Here is a 16,629-nt window from a genome sequence, read left to right on the forward strand (position 1 = left end):
GCATGCGAAGACAACGTGTACCAGGCCCTCTTCTCCGGGCGCGCAAGAGGGCCTGGGTACGAGGCTAGTGCATGGGTCAGAGCCGTATATAAAGAGAGTTGCGACATAGGTGTTTGAGGTCACGTGATGCATGGGCGCCATTTTGACTCCAACTGCACGTGTACGAGATCCGTGTTACTGACTGTTTTTGGGTTTTTCTTTGACTATCGAAGGTTGAGAGCAATGCCCGCCTGCTGTGCGTGGGGTTGTTCCAACAGACATGAGAAAGGGCATACCATGTACAGGTTTCCGCGCGATCCTGCCAGAAGAAAAGTGTGGACAAGTCGAGTCAGCCGAAAGAATTGGACTCCTACACTTTATTCTTACTTGTGTGACGTAAGAAGAACATTGTGTACAAGCATGTATGAACAAATGTCAAAAAGAACGTCCTAGCAAACGTCTTAGGCCTGCTAGAGTGCTGTAGCTAGACTGTGTGCACAGGGTACAAGAATATAATTGATTGTTAGTTTCATGCGGCATTTTGGATGGTGCCGACAAGCTCGTATATCTGCAGTACACATTAGAACACTGTACAGTTCGGTAAGGTTTGAAATTAGTGCTTGTTGGCTGCTCTCACGCTACCTACAGTATAACTTTTGCGATTGTATATACCTATACATTTACTGCCCACACTTGATACTAGTAAAATTACCGTAAGAAGCGCCTTGTAAAAGTTCTGTTTATTTCTTCAAGGCTCATTTTGATAGCTCTCAATTTGAGCAACACAGGAAAGATGGAAAGAAGAAACTGAAATGGAATGCAGTACCAACAATATTTCCCCACCGGAAAGTTGGCTCCAAGAATAGCAGAAAGTCTCGAAACAGCACAAAGGAAGAAGACTCTCTGAATGCTGGTGCCCAAGTAACAACAGATGTGCAAGATCACAGCTATGCTGCTGATGCTATGCAAGAAGACCATCTGTCACCTGATGAGGGTAATGGTCTGTATTGAGATATGTCATCTTGTTTGAAATGATCGTGAATGCATGTTAGTTTGTGCATGCTCGTTCTCATCACTTATTTCATTGGCATGCTGTACTCCTGCTAACATAATGAATTTTTTATTTGGTCTGTGGTCACACTCTTCAAGTCTTTGAAGATTAGTGGAAGAGAAAACTGGAAGCCTGTGCAAGCAGGTGTCATAATGGCAACAACTTCTGTGCTGGACATAAAAGAGGAGTTGCTTGGTAGTGGACATAAGTTTCTGCTGACTTCACACCTCACTCAAGATTGTCTTGAGAACCTTTTTAGTGTAGTAAGGCTAAACAATCCTGTACCATCACCTGTGGCTTTCAAATGTGCACTAAAAATCATCAACATTGCTCAGTTTATGAAACCTGTAGGTGGGAATTGTGGAAGCTATCAAGATGATGACTGTGGGTTATTGTGTCCATAGTATTAAGAAAAATGAGGTAGTGTGTGATGCTTGCCTTGAGTATGTCTTAAATTCAGCTCCAGATCATAGCAGTTTTGCAACACTAACTAGTTTGAGAGAATTCAAGAAGGGCAGTCTTGAGCATGTTACAGGTCGCACATTTTGATATGATGTTGAAAGTAGAGCTAATGTTTTGAAGTATAACAGAAGATACTTTGATGGCTACCAGAAATGTGAAAAAGGTTTTGATACGGATGGCTGAAGAACTCACTGATGACTGTGTCTATCCCACATGTCATAATATTAAGAGGAAAATGATAGCTAGATATTTCAATGTACGTCTGCACATTTTCTGCAAGGGAGTACAAAGGAAAAGGAAACATAACTTGGAAACAACCAAATTAGGAGGAGAACTGGGGAGTCGAAGCATGGTAATGAGAAAACTGATAACGAATGTGAAGTAGGAAGGATGTGAATTGTGTATACCATGTAGTTATGTAGAATGGAAGACATCACTCTACCTTTGTTTGAGATATTTGATTAATTGGTAAACATTTTGTTGCTTTCATTACACCCACTTGTATGTTTCAGTGTCTTTTTTCATCATGCATTCAAAACTATGTCCATACATTTATTCCTAGTCTATAGGAATGTATATCAGCAAGCACATTTTGTACTTACATATACATCAATTAACGTATTAATTAAATTACTATACATCTCCTCAGGGACAACATTGTCAACAGGTAATGAAAATATACATGTCTTGTTTATGTAGACATAGAGGGTCAATGGGCGGTTGGACCCTACTATGTTTTTGTATTACAGTTTTTATGTATCTAATTTTGTAATTTTCTGCTTTTATTTTCTAATTCTTAATTTTATTTTCAAAACAGTAATTTGAAAGACCTAATATTTTTTAATTTAAAATTTTAACATTTCAATTTAAAATTTAACTAAATATTTTAAAAATTTAATATTAACGTTTGAGTTTTAATTAATTTTTACTTTTTAAAATTGTTATTTTGTTTTTCTCTTTTACTTTAAAGAGGTTATTGTTGTTGCTGTTGTGGTGGTTGCTGCTGTTGTTGTTGTTGTTCTTTTAGGTTGCTCAGTGACTCACGTAAATTTAAAATTTTATGGGCATAAAGAGTTTTTGTCATTTAGAGCAACTATTAATTTTTTTGCAGTTTGTATAGATTTTTTGTATACACACTATTTCAAATATATGTATAGAGAGAGTATGATTACTGCTTAGAATTTATACTGCCTTTTGTAGTGTGCGTAGTCTCGCTTGATTATTTCTTTAACTGATTGATCGTTTTCAAAAGATTGTACGTCTCACTTTGCTCACAGATAAGTCTAAGATACATGTTGCACAGTTAGGGTGACATGAACCGAATTCCGAGGCTAACGCGAGAGGTTCTGCAAGAGTCCTTGGAAAGTGACGTTCCGATCGCCTAGTTCTCCTTCGAAGGTTTTCTGTTAGAGTGCATAGGGTGCGAGGAACAAATCTAGGGTGTAATTCGGTTTGTTGTAAGCTTCATATCTCTCAGCGACTACTTTCTGAAACCAGGACCAACGAGAAGCGATACGTACTGACGTTCAGTCGACCTCGATTTTACGCTACAAGTTTCTGCTTGAGTAGGGCAACAGCTCAGTCTAGTATGGAAACGCCATTTGTTTCATACGATTTTTTCCAGATTATTGTAGTTGCGCAGTTGGAGTCAAAATGGCGTCCAAAATACGGGTTGTCGCAACTCTCTTTATATACGGCTCTGGCATGGGTAGCCTCGAACTTCCAGACCAGAGAGCGCGCGAAGAGCGCGAACTCTAGTCTGGACAAAGTCGATACTAAAATGATTTCGGAAATAGCCTTTCTTAGCCAATCAGCTTCTACAACCCGAATCTCGGTTGTAAATTCTGATTGGCTTAGCAATAATTGGTTATGCTAAGTGCACTAGCACCTGATTGCGCGCGTGTGAAGTCCTCGTGGGCGGCTAGGTGCACGCCAGAACAATGACAAGACTCTGCATGCCAAAAACAATGATCAGACTGTGCACACACACATCTTAGTTTTAGTTTCAGCTTCAGTTCTTTAATATTTTCAAGCTTGCGGTGAGAGGACATGCACAGCAGCGTCGCTAGACCATCACCTTTGACAACTGGTCGAGCGGTAGTCTCGCTAGTCGAGCGGTTAGACTAGCTAGCGGTCTGCCGAAGAATCAAAGAGTCGTCGTTTTATGCCGTTCACCAAGATATCGCCGCAAACACGGCAGACGTCTCTTCTTTGTTTGTGAGATGTCATGGCATTTACAAATGATATGTTGATCTAGGTCAAACGATTCTACGCTGTTAGACACCATTTACCATCGCTTTTGATAAATACTTCCGAAATCATTTTAGTATCGACTTGGTCCAGACTAGAGTTCGCGCGCTTCGCGCGCTCTCTGGTCTGGAAATTCGAGGCTAGTGCATGGGTGGCTAATCGAGGTGAGCAAGAACATGACCGCGAAATTTCCTGTATGTAGTGCAGTGAGAAATGCTAACAGCAGATACAACAACAAGTTAAATTAAAAATGACGTGTTGTCTACACGATACCGGTCACCAAGACAAATGTGTAAGGAATTACCCCGGATTGGTATCTCTAAAGGTGGAGTCATTCTCGTCACTGCTATGATGCTTGAACCAGCCGCTCCCATTGCAAACGATAAATGCATCTGCAGTGAGGATTTCACCTGCATGAGATGGCAGCAGTGGTCTGTCTCTTGTGTTCTGTCCTTGTGTTGGATCTGAGTTCTGTGATGCAAAGAGATCTGCAAAATGTGGCGTACCTTTGTTCAACTTTCCAGGCCCGCTCACTTTTGATTACAAGTTGTCCGATTCTAGCCGCTGCTCAGAGAGGTGGTAAGAGGAGTAGAATACATTGCGCATGCGTTGTACGAATAGCACTAGACTGTACACAGTACTTGTACACTTAGTATTGCGTGATTAGCCTAGAGAGTCAATATTATAGTACACTATATTACATGGTGTCAGAAGTGTAGTAACTAGCAGCAGACTGTTTATGAGCAACAATGTCTACGGCTACGCAAACACGAGAGTCACCGGAGCCACGCAAAGTACGAGAGTTACAGGAGCCACGCGATATTGTTCATTTGACGAATGTGACAGTCTTGTTGCCGGAGAGATTGAATCCAAAAGGCAACTTGGCACAAAACTGGCGAACGTTTCGCAGAAGATGGGAATCTTTCGAGATATCGTCCCGAATGACCAGAAGATCGCACGAGGAGCGAGCGGCGACCTTGCAACAATGCCTGCCGGAAGAAACTCTCGAGGTTCTGGACACCTTGCCCTTCGCAGAAGGTGAAGATAGAAATGATATGGCAGTAGTGCTTTGCCATATGAAAGTGTACTGCTTCAGCAAAACAAACGTGATCTACGAACGGTACCAGATCACGCAGCGAGCACAGAAGCAAGGTGAGCCTTTTGATGACTACCTAATTTCGCTAAGAAGCATGATTCGTGCATGCAATTATGGTGCGACCCAAGATGAATTGTTGCGCGACAAGATAGTCCACGGGATACGCGACAATGACACCCGTCAGAAACTGCTGCAAGAAGCTTAATTACCTTTGGCGACCGCGAATCCATATGCCGTACCGCAGAGTCGACATCAGCACAAGCCAAAGCCATTACCTTCAGCTTCGACGTGCATGCACTGACCGCGTACGGCACACTTAACAGGAGGAGACAAGCCACGGTAACCGCTAGGGTACCGCAGACATGTCAGTATTGTGGACGACGACATGACAAAGGTCCAAGACAATGTCGCGGACTAGGCAAAACATGCTCCAAGTGTAGCAAAGCAAACCACTTTGCTTCCGTTTGCCGACAGAAACAACCACAAAAGAAGACAGCTTTACCGAAACAACTGTACCGCCTTCACCGTACGAGAGACGATGAGCCAGACCAAACCAATTAGCTGATGACAATCACACTGGCCGATACCAAAAACACGAATACAGACCATTCTCTTCAAAATAGCCAGCAGACACATGTCAATCAACTGTACGCCACAATGACAGTCGGTGGGTGCGCAATACGTTTACAATTAGACACAGGTGCTACGTGCAATGTTGTCAGGAAGTCGGAAAAACATTCACGGACCGTACTACAGAAATCTGACAAAGTTTTTGACTCTTTACAAGAGCAGACTGAAACCTCTGGGTAGGTGTACTTTGCCAATCATCAACCTCCAAACAAAGCAACAACACATTGAAGAATTCGTTGCCGTTGCAGACAACGAAGCAGCTACCTCTCTGTTAGGAGCCGGAGCGACGCAGCGTACACCTCGACCATGTACATACTGTTAAACACGAACAGACAGCACCTGGTTCTTGCAAACCGCAGACAGCTACAGACACCACACCTGACTTACAGCAAATTCTTACAACATACGCAGATGTTTTCGATAGCAGCACTGTTTGTCAACTGCCTGGAATGATACATCTAGATGTTTGCCTCACGGTACCACCTGTCAAAATGACTCTACGAAAAATTCCATGTTGCTATATAAGCACAGCTGAAAGACGAACTGCAGCGACTGGAACGGCTAGACGTGATAGAACGAGTGGACACCCCAACCGAGTGAATATCTAGCCTCGTTGCCGTCAAGAAGCTGAACTGAGAACTCCACTTGTGCATCGATCCCAAGCTCTTAATATAAACAAGGCACTCAGACGCAGTCACTATCCGATGTAGACAATCGATGGTCTGCTTCCTGAACTATCGCAAGCCATTATGTTTAGCGTTTGCGACGTAAGTAATAGATTCTGGCATGTTAAATTAGACGAAGAATTTAGCTTACTTACGACATTTGAGACGCCATTTGGAAGCTATAAAAATGGAAGAGGATGCCCTTCGGTATCTCAGATGCACCGCAAGTATTCCGGCAACGACTAGACGAAGCCCTAGACGGAATTCCCGGAGTGCATACAATTGCAGATGACATCCTGATCACTGGAGTAGAAAGTAACATGGATGATGCGACAGCAGACCATGACCGCAAACTCCACAGACTACTTCAGCGATGCCGCTCCAAAGGAATCTGCATCAAGCTCAAGTTTAGGCAAAGCAAAGTTACCTATCGTGAACATTTGCTTACAACCGACGGTTTGAAGCTCCACCCTAGCAAACTTTCAGCGAAACCAAATACGCAAAAACCCACAGACGTTCATGGAGTGCAGCGCATGCAAAGACTAGTCAATTACTCCTCGCGCTTTCTTAGCAATCTGACCGATTTGTGTGAGCCACTTCGCCAACTCACACACAATGATGCAGCATGAATTGGACTTATATCCACGACAAAGCTTTCCAGAAAATCAAAAACGCTGTTACTGAAGCAGCCGTCCTGCAATACTTTGACGCGGCTGAGCTGACAACAGTGCAGTGCGATGCGTCAGAAACAGGTGTGGGAGCAGCTCTCATGCAAGCAGGCAAGCCGGTAGCCTACGCAAGCAGGTCTCTAACAACGACAAAACAAAACTACGCTCAAATGGAGAAAGAATTACTTGTAACCGTCTTTGGGATGGAAGGTTTCACCACTACACCTACGAAACCAGTATCGGTAGAAACTGATCTCAAACCTTTAGAAACTATTTTCAAGAAACATCTACAGAAGATACAAAAACGACTGCAAAGGATGCTTCTCAGATTACAGCGTTACGACATCACAGTTACCTACCAGCGTGGTACTCAGACGTTTTTTAGCTGATACACTGTCACGAGCCTATTTACCTACTGACAAAGGACCATCGTCCAGCCATTTGGAAGTGGTACACCAACAGACCAACGTTGCAATTGAAGTCAAACATATCAACATGGCGGATTACATACCTCTAACACAAGAGGCAATAGCACAGATCCAAAAAGAAAGCGAAAGACCCTATATTGCAACAGCTCAAGCTTATAGTTCTACAAGAATGGCCAAACAAGAACAAACTTCCACCTGATTTAATCCCGTATTACAGCTATCGAGATGAGCTAGTTGTGCAACATAACATTATATACAGAGATGATAGATGTGTCCTACCAAGATCGATGAGAACAAACACCTTGCAAAAGATACATAGCTCACATCTAGGCATAGTTGGATGTCAACGTCGAGCCAGATAATGCATATTCTGGCCTGGTATGACTGCGTACATTGCAGCTTATGTCAGCCAATGCAAAGTTTGTCAAGCCCTTGGCGCACAGCAGCAGAAAGAAACGCTAACACCACACCAAATCCCAAGTAGACCATGGAGCAAAATCGGACTGGATATCTTTACGCTTTCAGATCAGCATTATCTGATTAAAGTCGACTACTACAGTAACTTTTGGGAGACAGACCGTTTGGACAGTATGGACTCAGCCACGGTCATCACAAAATTGGAAAGTCATTATGCAAGATATGGTATTCCATCAACAGTTGCATCAGACAATGGACCACAGTTTGCATCAGATAAATTCATAGACTTTGCCAAGACTTATCAGTTTGACCATATCAATTCGAGTCCAGGGTATCTCCAATCAAACGGGAAAGCAGAAAGTGCAGTAAAAACCGCAAAGCACATCATTGGAAAAGCAAAGAACACTGGGTCAGACCCATGGTTTTCACTGTTGGATCACAGGAACACGCCAACAGCAGGAATGCAAACTAGCCCAGCACAGCGACTGATGAGTAGAAGAACCAGAACTCTTCTACCTACCACTGCAAAGCTACTGAAATCTCAGATACCAGTCAATGTTCTTCAGGAAGTAGCAACATAACAAACAAAGCAAGCCCATTACTATAACAAAACAACAAAGGGTCTGCCTAGCCTACAACCTGGTCAAGCTGTCCACATACAACCACTCAACGCTTACGACCACAAGTGGAAACCAGTAACCGTTCAGAAACAACTAGACATCCGATCCTATGATGTCACTACAGAAGACGGGCGACTTCTTCGCAGAAATAGAAAATATCTACGAGCAGCACCAGCAACAACAAAACCCAAACAACAGACAACACAGATGAAGACGTCACAACTAGCAGAATAGCACCCGCAACGATCTCCAAACACACATAATCAACGAATGTCGCCCGCAGCAAACGAGTTGTAAAAAAGTGCTTACCTCAAGGATTAAGTTGTCTAGACTTTACTGTTAGCTTAGCTAGAGCATTTTTGGAGGAGTAGACTACATTGTCCATGCGTTGTACGAATAGCACTAGCATATTTGCAGACTGTACACAGTACTTGTACACCTCAGTGGCGTAGCCAGGAATGCCCCAAATATGGAAAGGGGTTTCCGAGTTTGATACAGCAATAGCCACGCCCCAAAACCACGCCTGCAATGGGTGGATCGCCGATAAATTTAGCTTTACTTAATGATTTAACCTCTAACTTAAATATTTAACAGTTATTAGCCAGTATTAGTTCACGAGTGTGCGTACGCGTAGACTTCAACAATGTCATACGTATTTGCACTACATAGAACTAGTCGGAAGATAATCTATTACTCTGAACCTTCTTTGTCACTAACTAAAGTATCTTGCAGAAGTATTCTACGAGAATGTTGTCTAGAAAATATGTTAATAATTTTATCTAGATTCAGATCCGTGCCATAGTTAACGTGCATGAGTGCCAACCCACTCAGTCTCTCCTCAGCCATTGTTGTACGCAGGTACATGTCTTAAGTCTCCGTAGAACGCTAATGCTCCTCTCGAATTCACAGCTGGTGACTGGCAAGGTAGAGACAATTCGTAACAATTGGCGGATGTTTGGAAACATAGTCTCATTAGCATGGAAAAGAGACTTTGAAAGCGACGAAGGTCGCTCAGCTGAGAAGCTCTTCCACTTACACTTCCATACGTGTAGCTCTAGCTGAAGCGTTGATGGATTGGGGAGGTCGTCCGCGTAGAACTCGGCAAGCTGGTGTGCAAGGTCCGTCATGCTTTGCTCATGCCCTGGACTCATTAGGACAGACGGAACGAGCGACTGAGCCATCATCGCCTTCTTCTGAATTTTAGAGAAGCGACTATTAATATTTGCTATCATTTCATCCAGAAATGGAACTGTTAAATCCCTTCTATAGTAATCTTCCGGGATTAGAGCCGGCACATTACTTCTAAAAGTCTGTCGAGCACAACGGCGTGGAATTGAAGGTACTGAAGCATTGATCGTCTTCGCCATAGCAAATGCAGTGGCGTACAATTTTTTGTGTAGAAAGTATCAATGTCTTCTCTTACTTCATGCAGAGCAGTCTTGACGCTATCAACTTCAACATAGGCGAAGCAGATGTCTTGGGATCTGCCTTGCAAAGGAAACTGTCAAACCCTTCACAAAGCCAAAGCAGGCATGTGCTACTACTAACGCCATTATAAACTCGAACTGCGCGATTGAAGTCAGAAGAGTTGCAGCTTTAGTAGATGACTCTGAATTCCAATCTTGACCAGTGCTGACAACTTGCAGTGTCGTGACTACCGAAGGCAAAAGTTCCATAAAAACTTGGAAAGATTCCATTCTGGCAACTCAACAAGTTTTGCATGTGTTAACCAGTTTGTTCTTTTGACCTTGATCTACATGTAGCTCTTTTATATGTACCTGAAGCTCTTGTTCTCTTTTTGGAGACAAACTGAAGAAAAGGTATATGTGATCTAAAGTGCCTTGCATGTTGCGAATTCCTGCACCTTACAAGCAGCAACGATACATAGGTTGAGGATGTGAGCTGCTCAGTGGACATACATTGCTTTAGAATGATTGTGTTGAATGCGAGCAGCGGCTCCTTGATACTTTCCCACGATATTACCTGCTCCATCATAACCTTGTCCACGTAGATTATTGACATCAAGGGAGTGCTTTTCCAGCGCACACAGTATATTCTGGGCAATTGCTTTGCCGCTAACACCGGAAGCACAATGCAAAAACTCCAATAAGTGTTCCTGAACAAGACCTGGTTTACCAACAAAACGAATGATGAGTGCAAGCTGTTTCTTGTTGGCCGCATCAGCAGCCTCGTCTTCACATACTGCAAAGAACTTGGCTTCTCTAATTTCCTGAACGATATTTTTCTGTATCCATTGGCTAGTAGCTGCAATTAAATCATTTTGGACAGTTGGAAAATGATATTGCGCATTTCTAGGAGCGCAGTTGCAAGATGCTCCCTGAGAATTTGATCACCAGCATCCATACCAAACCGAAGAAGTGCTTGTGCTTAGACTCCTCATCTGTTGCAAGCTTGCTCTGACAATGACCTCTTAGAGCAATGTTCTGCCTACAACAGAATATAACTGCTTTGAGAATACTCCTCAAAATGGCTCTGTTTCACTGAATGACATTGAAAGCTTGAGTTTGAAACTGCTGCTCAACAGAGGAATGTTCGTTCTCCATTTGGCCTATGTATGCTGCAGAATCCTCCCTTGCTACTCTGTGAGTCGCCTGCACATTGTGTTCTTGAAGTGTTCGTTTCGCACGAGTAAAACCTGTCATGGGAGTTATTACCAACTGTCCAAGGGAGAAGCGGCCTTTGGCAAAGAGAACACAGTTCACACAGAAGCCCCCATCGAAAATCCGAGAGTAGGCCAACCAGGGGTACTGTTTTAACCATGGATGCTGAAATGACCTGGTTTTACCGTGCTGTTTCTTGCTAGGAAATTTGAATTCGGAAGTTGGCCGGAAAGCGTTAGTGAGAAGCCAGTACTTCCTTTCATCGGTGAGTGAGCAAAGATAATCCGTACTGTACCTTCCTAGGTCAGGGCAATTGTTAGAATGGAAGCAGCAGGCTGCTGAATAAACTGGGGTTGACTGTTCACTGCAAGTCGGTCGACAAAGTAGGGTAGAAGACGCGGAAGACAAACGAAAACGACTGCCGAGGCCTGTTGCGACAAAGATTGGTAAGAGCTCTATTTGATGAATTAAGTGCAGGTCAGCTAGCCCATAATGCATGCTTCACAACTAACCTACAAATAACCTAGTAGCGCAAAATACAGGCAACAAACGAGTTACCTGTTGTTTCAGCTTCATCTTCCGTTGTCTTGACGAAACCAAACGACGGTGACAGTAGCGACGACTGTTCTCGCTTCTTCATCATAATTTATTCTTCTAAAGACCTACAGTTTTGCGAATCGGAGAAGGGGACTACGCGATGCAGTAGACACACCCACCTCCTGGGGGTTTCCGGGCAACGTCGAAACATGCCTGGCTACGCCCCTGCACTTAGTATTGCGTGACTAGCCTTGAGTGTCAATATTATAGCACACAGACCTGCCAACCTACCAGTGTCAAAATGCGTGAGTTTGCAGGATAAATATGCGGGAGAATGCGGGAGTTTAAACATTCTTGGACACGCCTACAATAGCATTAATATCAATAAATTTATATCGTAATAAGTGTTAAATATATGTAAATAATATCTAATTATCAAAATTTAAGTATTTGCATGCCCGATTGGAGTAGAAGCCATTATTTAGTTATAGTGCAACAAATGTATAACCGATTGATAATAAATGTGCCTAGTTAGCGACACACAGTATCAACACCAATTACTAAACATAATAGTTAATTAATTAATTAAACACAGAACTTGTACTGTAGGTACTACTGCCTGTTATAAAAATCTAAGAACAAAGTATATGCACATTCTCGTGGCTAGTTGGAATGTTCTAGATTCTATTTTGTTGTGGCCTTCTTCGATCGCTTTTCTAGCAATACATATGCTAATCAGGTATCCACTTCTGACCGACTCCTCCTTCGAATTCTAGGTCGGTACTTTGACCAAGTATGTTAAGAAGGAGCCGGATGAAGAGGGGGCTGGCACATAGAAATTGATATTGGGATATCAAGTGTGTGCGTACGCATGCATGTACAAAACTGTAGGGTACAGTTACACAGAACAGGCACGCCCATTATTTTGGTTACGCCCATCATTTTGGTTACACCCACCAATGGTCGAATGCGGGAGATTTGATGCCAAATGCGGGTCGGCGGGAGAAGGGTCCCAAATGCGAGAGTCTCCCGCTCAATGCGGGAGAGTTGGCAGCTCTGAGCACAGTATATTACAGAGATGACTAAAGAAAGCTGCACGGTACAGTAGAGTAAGGCATAGGCTGTGCAACCAACGTACAACGGTGATTGCGTTGAAATGTAACGCTGCGCGATTGTTATGATTTCGCATTGGCAGAGGCTACTGTCTAAAAATACGGGAAAAAGTGAGCGCCACTGGAAGAGCGTCCTGTCCCGAGTAGGTACGACGTAGTGCTTGCTACTACAACAAATTTAGTCGCGTCGCGGTTGATGACCAATATTCATTCCGTGGTAAGAAGTGAAACTTCAACTGTCCACCTCTAGGCGGTGTCTGCTGTAGTGTATGACACTTAATTAGATTAGACCTAGCTGGCATAGTATGTAGTAATTAGACATAGCACTATTTGGTTAGTACGTTAGTGAGCGTTGTAGAGTGTGTAATAACAAGTGAGTCTCTAACTAATCAAGCCTGTGTCCACCGAGCAAACACAAAATTGGCGACGAGGATGGCGCAGAGCCACACAAAGTATGGACATTTGAAACCACTCCAACCAGGTGACAAGATTGATGAATATCACCAACGTTTTTTGCTCTATTGTACAGAGTTGCCAACTCACACGCAACTTGCGTGAGTCTCACGCAAGTTCCTTCAGGTCACACGCTCACACGCAAGGAACCCAGATCTCACGCAACTTTTAGATTGCTGGAAGATCTAGGCACACGTGTACAGTGAAACTGTAGGTACACCGTAGATTCACGTAAAAATCTGTAGTGTCTGATAGAAATCTAAAATCTAACGAGACTGCCGTAAAGTGATCGATCATTACGAATAACCAACCCCAGGCAAGTCTAGTTCTGAAGCTGTCAAACATATTTAGCCGATTCTACTATTGTACTAGTCCGCGCATCCATAATTTCCCTCCTCCTTTTCAACTTTTGGACGTCGTCAGGAAGTCCGAAAAAGGGAGGGGCTGATTACGCAAGACTGATTTACTGCATGCCTAAACTATATTGGTTTATCATTACTAGCAGAAATTCTAATTCAGCGAGTGCTTGCTAGACAATTATTGTCTAATGCGTATTGACACACTATGTTTTTTAGATATTTAGGTATTAGTTTTGTGGCCACGCCTATATGTAGATATAAAGTACTAATGAAAATCTGAGTTCTTACGCATTTTCAGTATTCCTGGTTGGCAACTCTGATTGTACCGCCAACAACATCGTCGACGCGGACAAAATGGAAGCAATATTCCTCACGACAGTCGGAGGAACAACGTACTCAATATTATCGAGCCTCGTCAGTCCAGGTAAACCACAAGATAAAGACTCTCGACGAACTCATCACATTGCTGAAGAATCATTACGAACCGAGGAAGATAGTTAGTGCCGAAAGGTTCAAATTTTATAGGAGACAGCAGAAAGAGGGCGAATCAATTGCAAATTACCTTGCAGAATTGCGCCGCTTAGCAAAAGATTGCGAATTCGCGGACAGCCTGAACACAGCGTTATGCGATCAATTGGTGTGCGGTCTCCGACATGAAGGCCTACAGCAGAAGGTCCTAGCAGAACGAGACCTGTCATTGGAAAAGGCACTGTCGCTAACTCAAGCGCACGAAACCGCAAGACATGAACTGAAATTGTTGCGAGGAGAACCGCAATCAAGTCGACAAACATACGACTAACGTACTAACCAAATAGTGCTATGTTTAATTACTACATACCATGCCAGCTAGGTCTAATCTAATTAAGTGTCATACGCTACACTCCTCTCCCTTTAGTTTTTGCGATACCTGAGAGATAGCTGTCTGTTCTCTCGAGTTGGATATCTCCTTTGACTGATTTCCTTCTGAGGTTCAGTTGCTCCATTGTCTGTGACTGGATCTTTAGTCTCCGTAGGTGTAAGTGTACTTGTTGGAAGTGTAGGATCTTCTAACACGGGTCCTGATGAATCTGGTACAACTGTAGCTGGCAAGATATCCGGTTCTTCTGGCAGAATCACTTGTGTGTTGGTCGCATCTCTTGTTATCAAGTGATCAATATGCACGTATCTTATGTGTCCGTCTACATTTACCAAATAAGATGTTGGTCCCAGTCGTTGTGTCACTCTTCCTGCGAGCCATTTGCTTCGACCATCCCTTCTTGGAGTCCAGACAGAAACGGTGTCTCCTGGACCCATTTCTCTTACATTGGTTGTAGCCTGGTTAAATTCTTCTCTTTGATGATCTCGTATCTTTTCCCCAGCTTCCGGTTTCAACAGACTCAGTCTCGTCCTAAGAGAACGTTTCATCAGCAACTCAGCCGGAATCTTTCCAGTCGTCCCGTGTGGGGTAGTCAGATAATGAAGTAAGAACAATGACACTTGGTGACTCCATGTTCGCTCCAATGGCTTAGACTTCAAGCTTTTCTTTAATTCCTGTACCATCCTCTCCACCTGTCCATTCGTGGATGGGTGATATGGTGGGGTACGTTGCTGGTGGATGCCAATTGAGCGCATGAATTCACTAAACTCCTCTGATAGGAATTGAGGTCCATTGTCAGTTACCATACAATATGGTTTTCCATGAGTTGCAAATGTTCTTCTCATACATTCTACTGTCTGGCAAGCAGTAGTATTCTTGTGTAATTCATGGACCTCTGGCCACTTTGAAAACGCATCTACTAACAATAAGTAGTGTCTTCCTCCGTACTCCGCAAAGTCTGCGTGAACACGTTCCCAAAGACCTTCCGGGTATATCCAAGGATGAGTTGGCGTTGAAATTGCAGGTTTATTGCGTTGTTCCTGACACGTGGAACATGATCTGACTATTCTCTCAACATCTCTGTCCAAGGCAGGCCACCACACAAAACTTCTAGCCGTCGCCTTCATTCGCACCATTCCTATATGTCCTGTGTGTAGTTCAGACAATACTTGTTTTTGTAGTGAATATGGAATCACTACTCTTCCTCCATATATTAGACATCCCACGGTAATAGATAACTCGGTTGACCTCTTGGCATAAATGTGTAGTTCAGGCGACCCATTGGTTGGCCATCCCTCAAGAGTATACTTCAATACTCTGCTAAGGATAGGATCCTTGGCCGTGGCTTGTTTCACTTGGTCTGCTGTAACTGGCAAAGTGTCCAAGTAATTTATATGGTACGTAATTTCGTTAGGATCAATCGCTTCCACAGGCAGTGGAAGTCTGGAGAGCATGTCCGCTTCTTGATTGTTTATTCCGAGAGTAAACTGTAAATCGTAATCACACAACTCAGTACTATCGCCCAACGCTGCAATCTAGCAGCTGCCAAAGTCGGGATCCCTTGTTTCGGTCCTAATATTTTAAGTAAAGGTCTTTGGTCTGTCACTAGTGTAAATTTACGTCCGATCAAATACTTGTGGAACTGTCGTACACCGTTGATAAGAGCTAAGGCTTCCCTTTCCAACCGTGCATAACCTCTTTCAGTTGAAGACAATGTTCTGGATGTGAATACAATTGGTTGTTCAGTTCCATCTGGCATAAACAAGCCCCAAATCCTTCTGGCGAGGCGTCACACTTGAGTCGTAATGGTTTCGCCAAATCGTAATGCATCAGGCAGCTCGAATTCAATAGTTTCTCTTTGCTTTTTTCAAAAGCTTCTTGTTGTGATTTCTTCCAAATCCATGGCGTAGACTTCTGAAGTAGTTTGTACAAAGGTTGGAGGGTAGTTAAGATATTCGGTAAAAATCGACCATAGTAGTTGCGTAAACCCAAGTATGACTTTAATTGAGTTACATTCTGTGGTTGGGAAGCCTCTCTAATTTCTTGATACTTACTCTCCAATAGTCTGAGCCCCTTCTCGCTAATTAGGTGCCCCCAAATACTCCACTTCGGAAGTGTTGAATGTGCACTTCTCTTCTTTAGTCGAATACCTCTCTTATTCAGTCGGTCCAACACAATGTCTAACCGCTGGTCATGTTCCTCCTGGCTACCTCCTACTACCAGTATGTCATCTAAGTAGCATATGCATCCTGGAATGCCTGCTAAAATTTCACCCATGGCCTTTTGCCAAATAGCAGGTGCAAATGTGATTCCAAACGGCATCCTTGTATACACAAAGAGTCCCCTGCCAGTATTGATTGTCAAGTATGCCTGAGAGTCTGGGCTAATCTTCATTTGTTGGTATGCCTGTTTCATGTCTAAACGA

At 43.2% G+C, this 16,629-nt stretch overlaps 2 protein-coding genes and 1 long non-coding RNA gene across 3 annotated transcripts in view; 2 read left to right on the forward strand and 1 right to left on the reverse strand.

Annotated features, from left to right (window-relative positions):
* Nucleotides 1-140: 140 nt before the first annotated feature.
* On the forward strand, nucleotides 141-2,677 carry LOC134197570 (uncharacterized). Its single transcript, XR_009972671.1, has 2 exons — nucleotides 141-375; nucleotides 733-2,677. It is a non-coding gene; the product is annotated as an uncharacterized LOC134197570 (long non-coding RNA).
* A 4,932-nt stretch (nucleotides 2,678-7,609) lies between these two features.
* Nucleotides 7,610-8,227, forward strand: LOC134197767 (uncharacterized protein K02A2.6-like). The gene has a single exon (XM_062667118.1). The coding sequence runs from the start codon at nucleotides 7,610-7,612 to the stop codon at nucleotides 8,225-8,227; it is 618 nt and encodes a 205-aa protein (XP_062523102.1).
* A 6,012-nt stretch (nucleotides 8,228-14,239) lies between these two features.
* The window catches only part of LOC134197768 (uncharacterized protein K02A2.6-like), a 3,616-nt gene continuing 1,226 nt past the window's right edge, over nucleotides 14,240-16,629 (reverse strand). The window contains exons 3-4 of the mRNA XM_062667119.1: nucleotides 15,900-16,629; nucleotides 14,240-15,691 (exon numbers count right to left, since the gene is read on the reverse strand). The exon at nucleotides 15,900-16,629 is cut by the window's right edge and continues 402 nt beyond it. Coding sequence (XP_062523103.1) covers nucleotides 14,240-15,691; nucleotides 15,900-16,629 — 2,182 coding nt within the window. The remainder of the gene's footprint in view (nucleotides 15,692-15,899) is intronic.

The sequence above is a fragment of the Corticium candelabrum genome, chromosome 22 (assembly GCF_963422355.1).
Source record: "Corticium candelabrum chromosome 22, ooCorCand1.1, whole genome shotgun sequence".
Taxonomy (NCBI): domain Eukaryota; kingdom Metazoa; phylum Porifera; class Homoscleromorpha; order Homosclerophorida; family Plakinidae; genus Corticium; species Corticium candelabrum.

What these genes read in the sequence shown, in the direction of transcription:
- LOC134197767 (XM_062667118.1), top strand. Translation starts at nt 7,610, where the DNA reads ATGACTGCGTACATTGCAGCTTATGTCAGCCAATGCAAAGTTTGTCAA.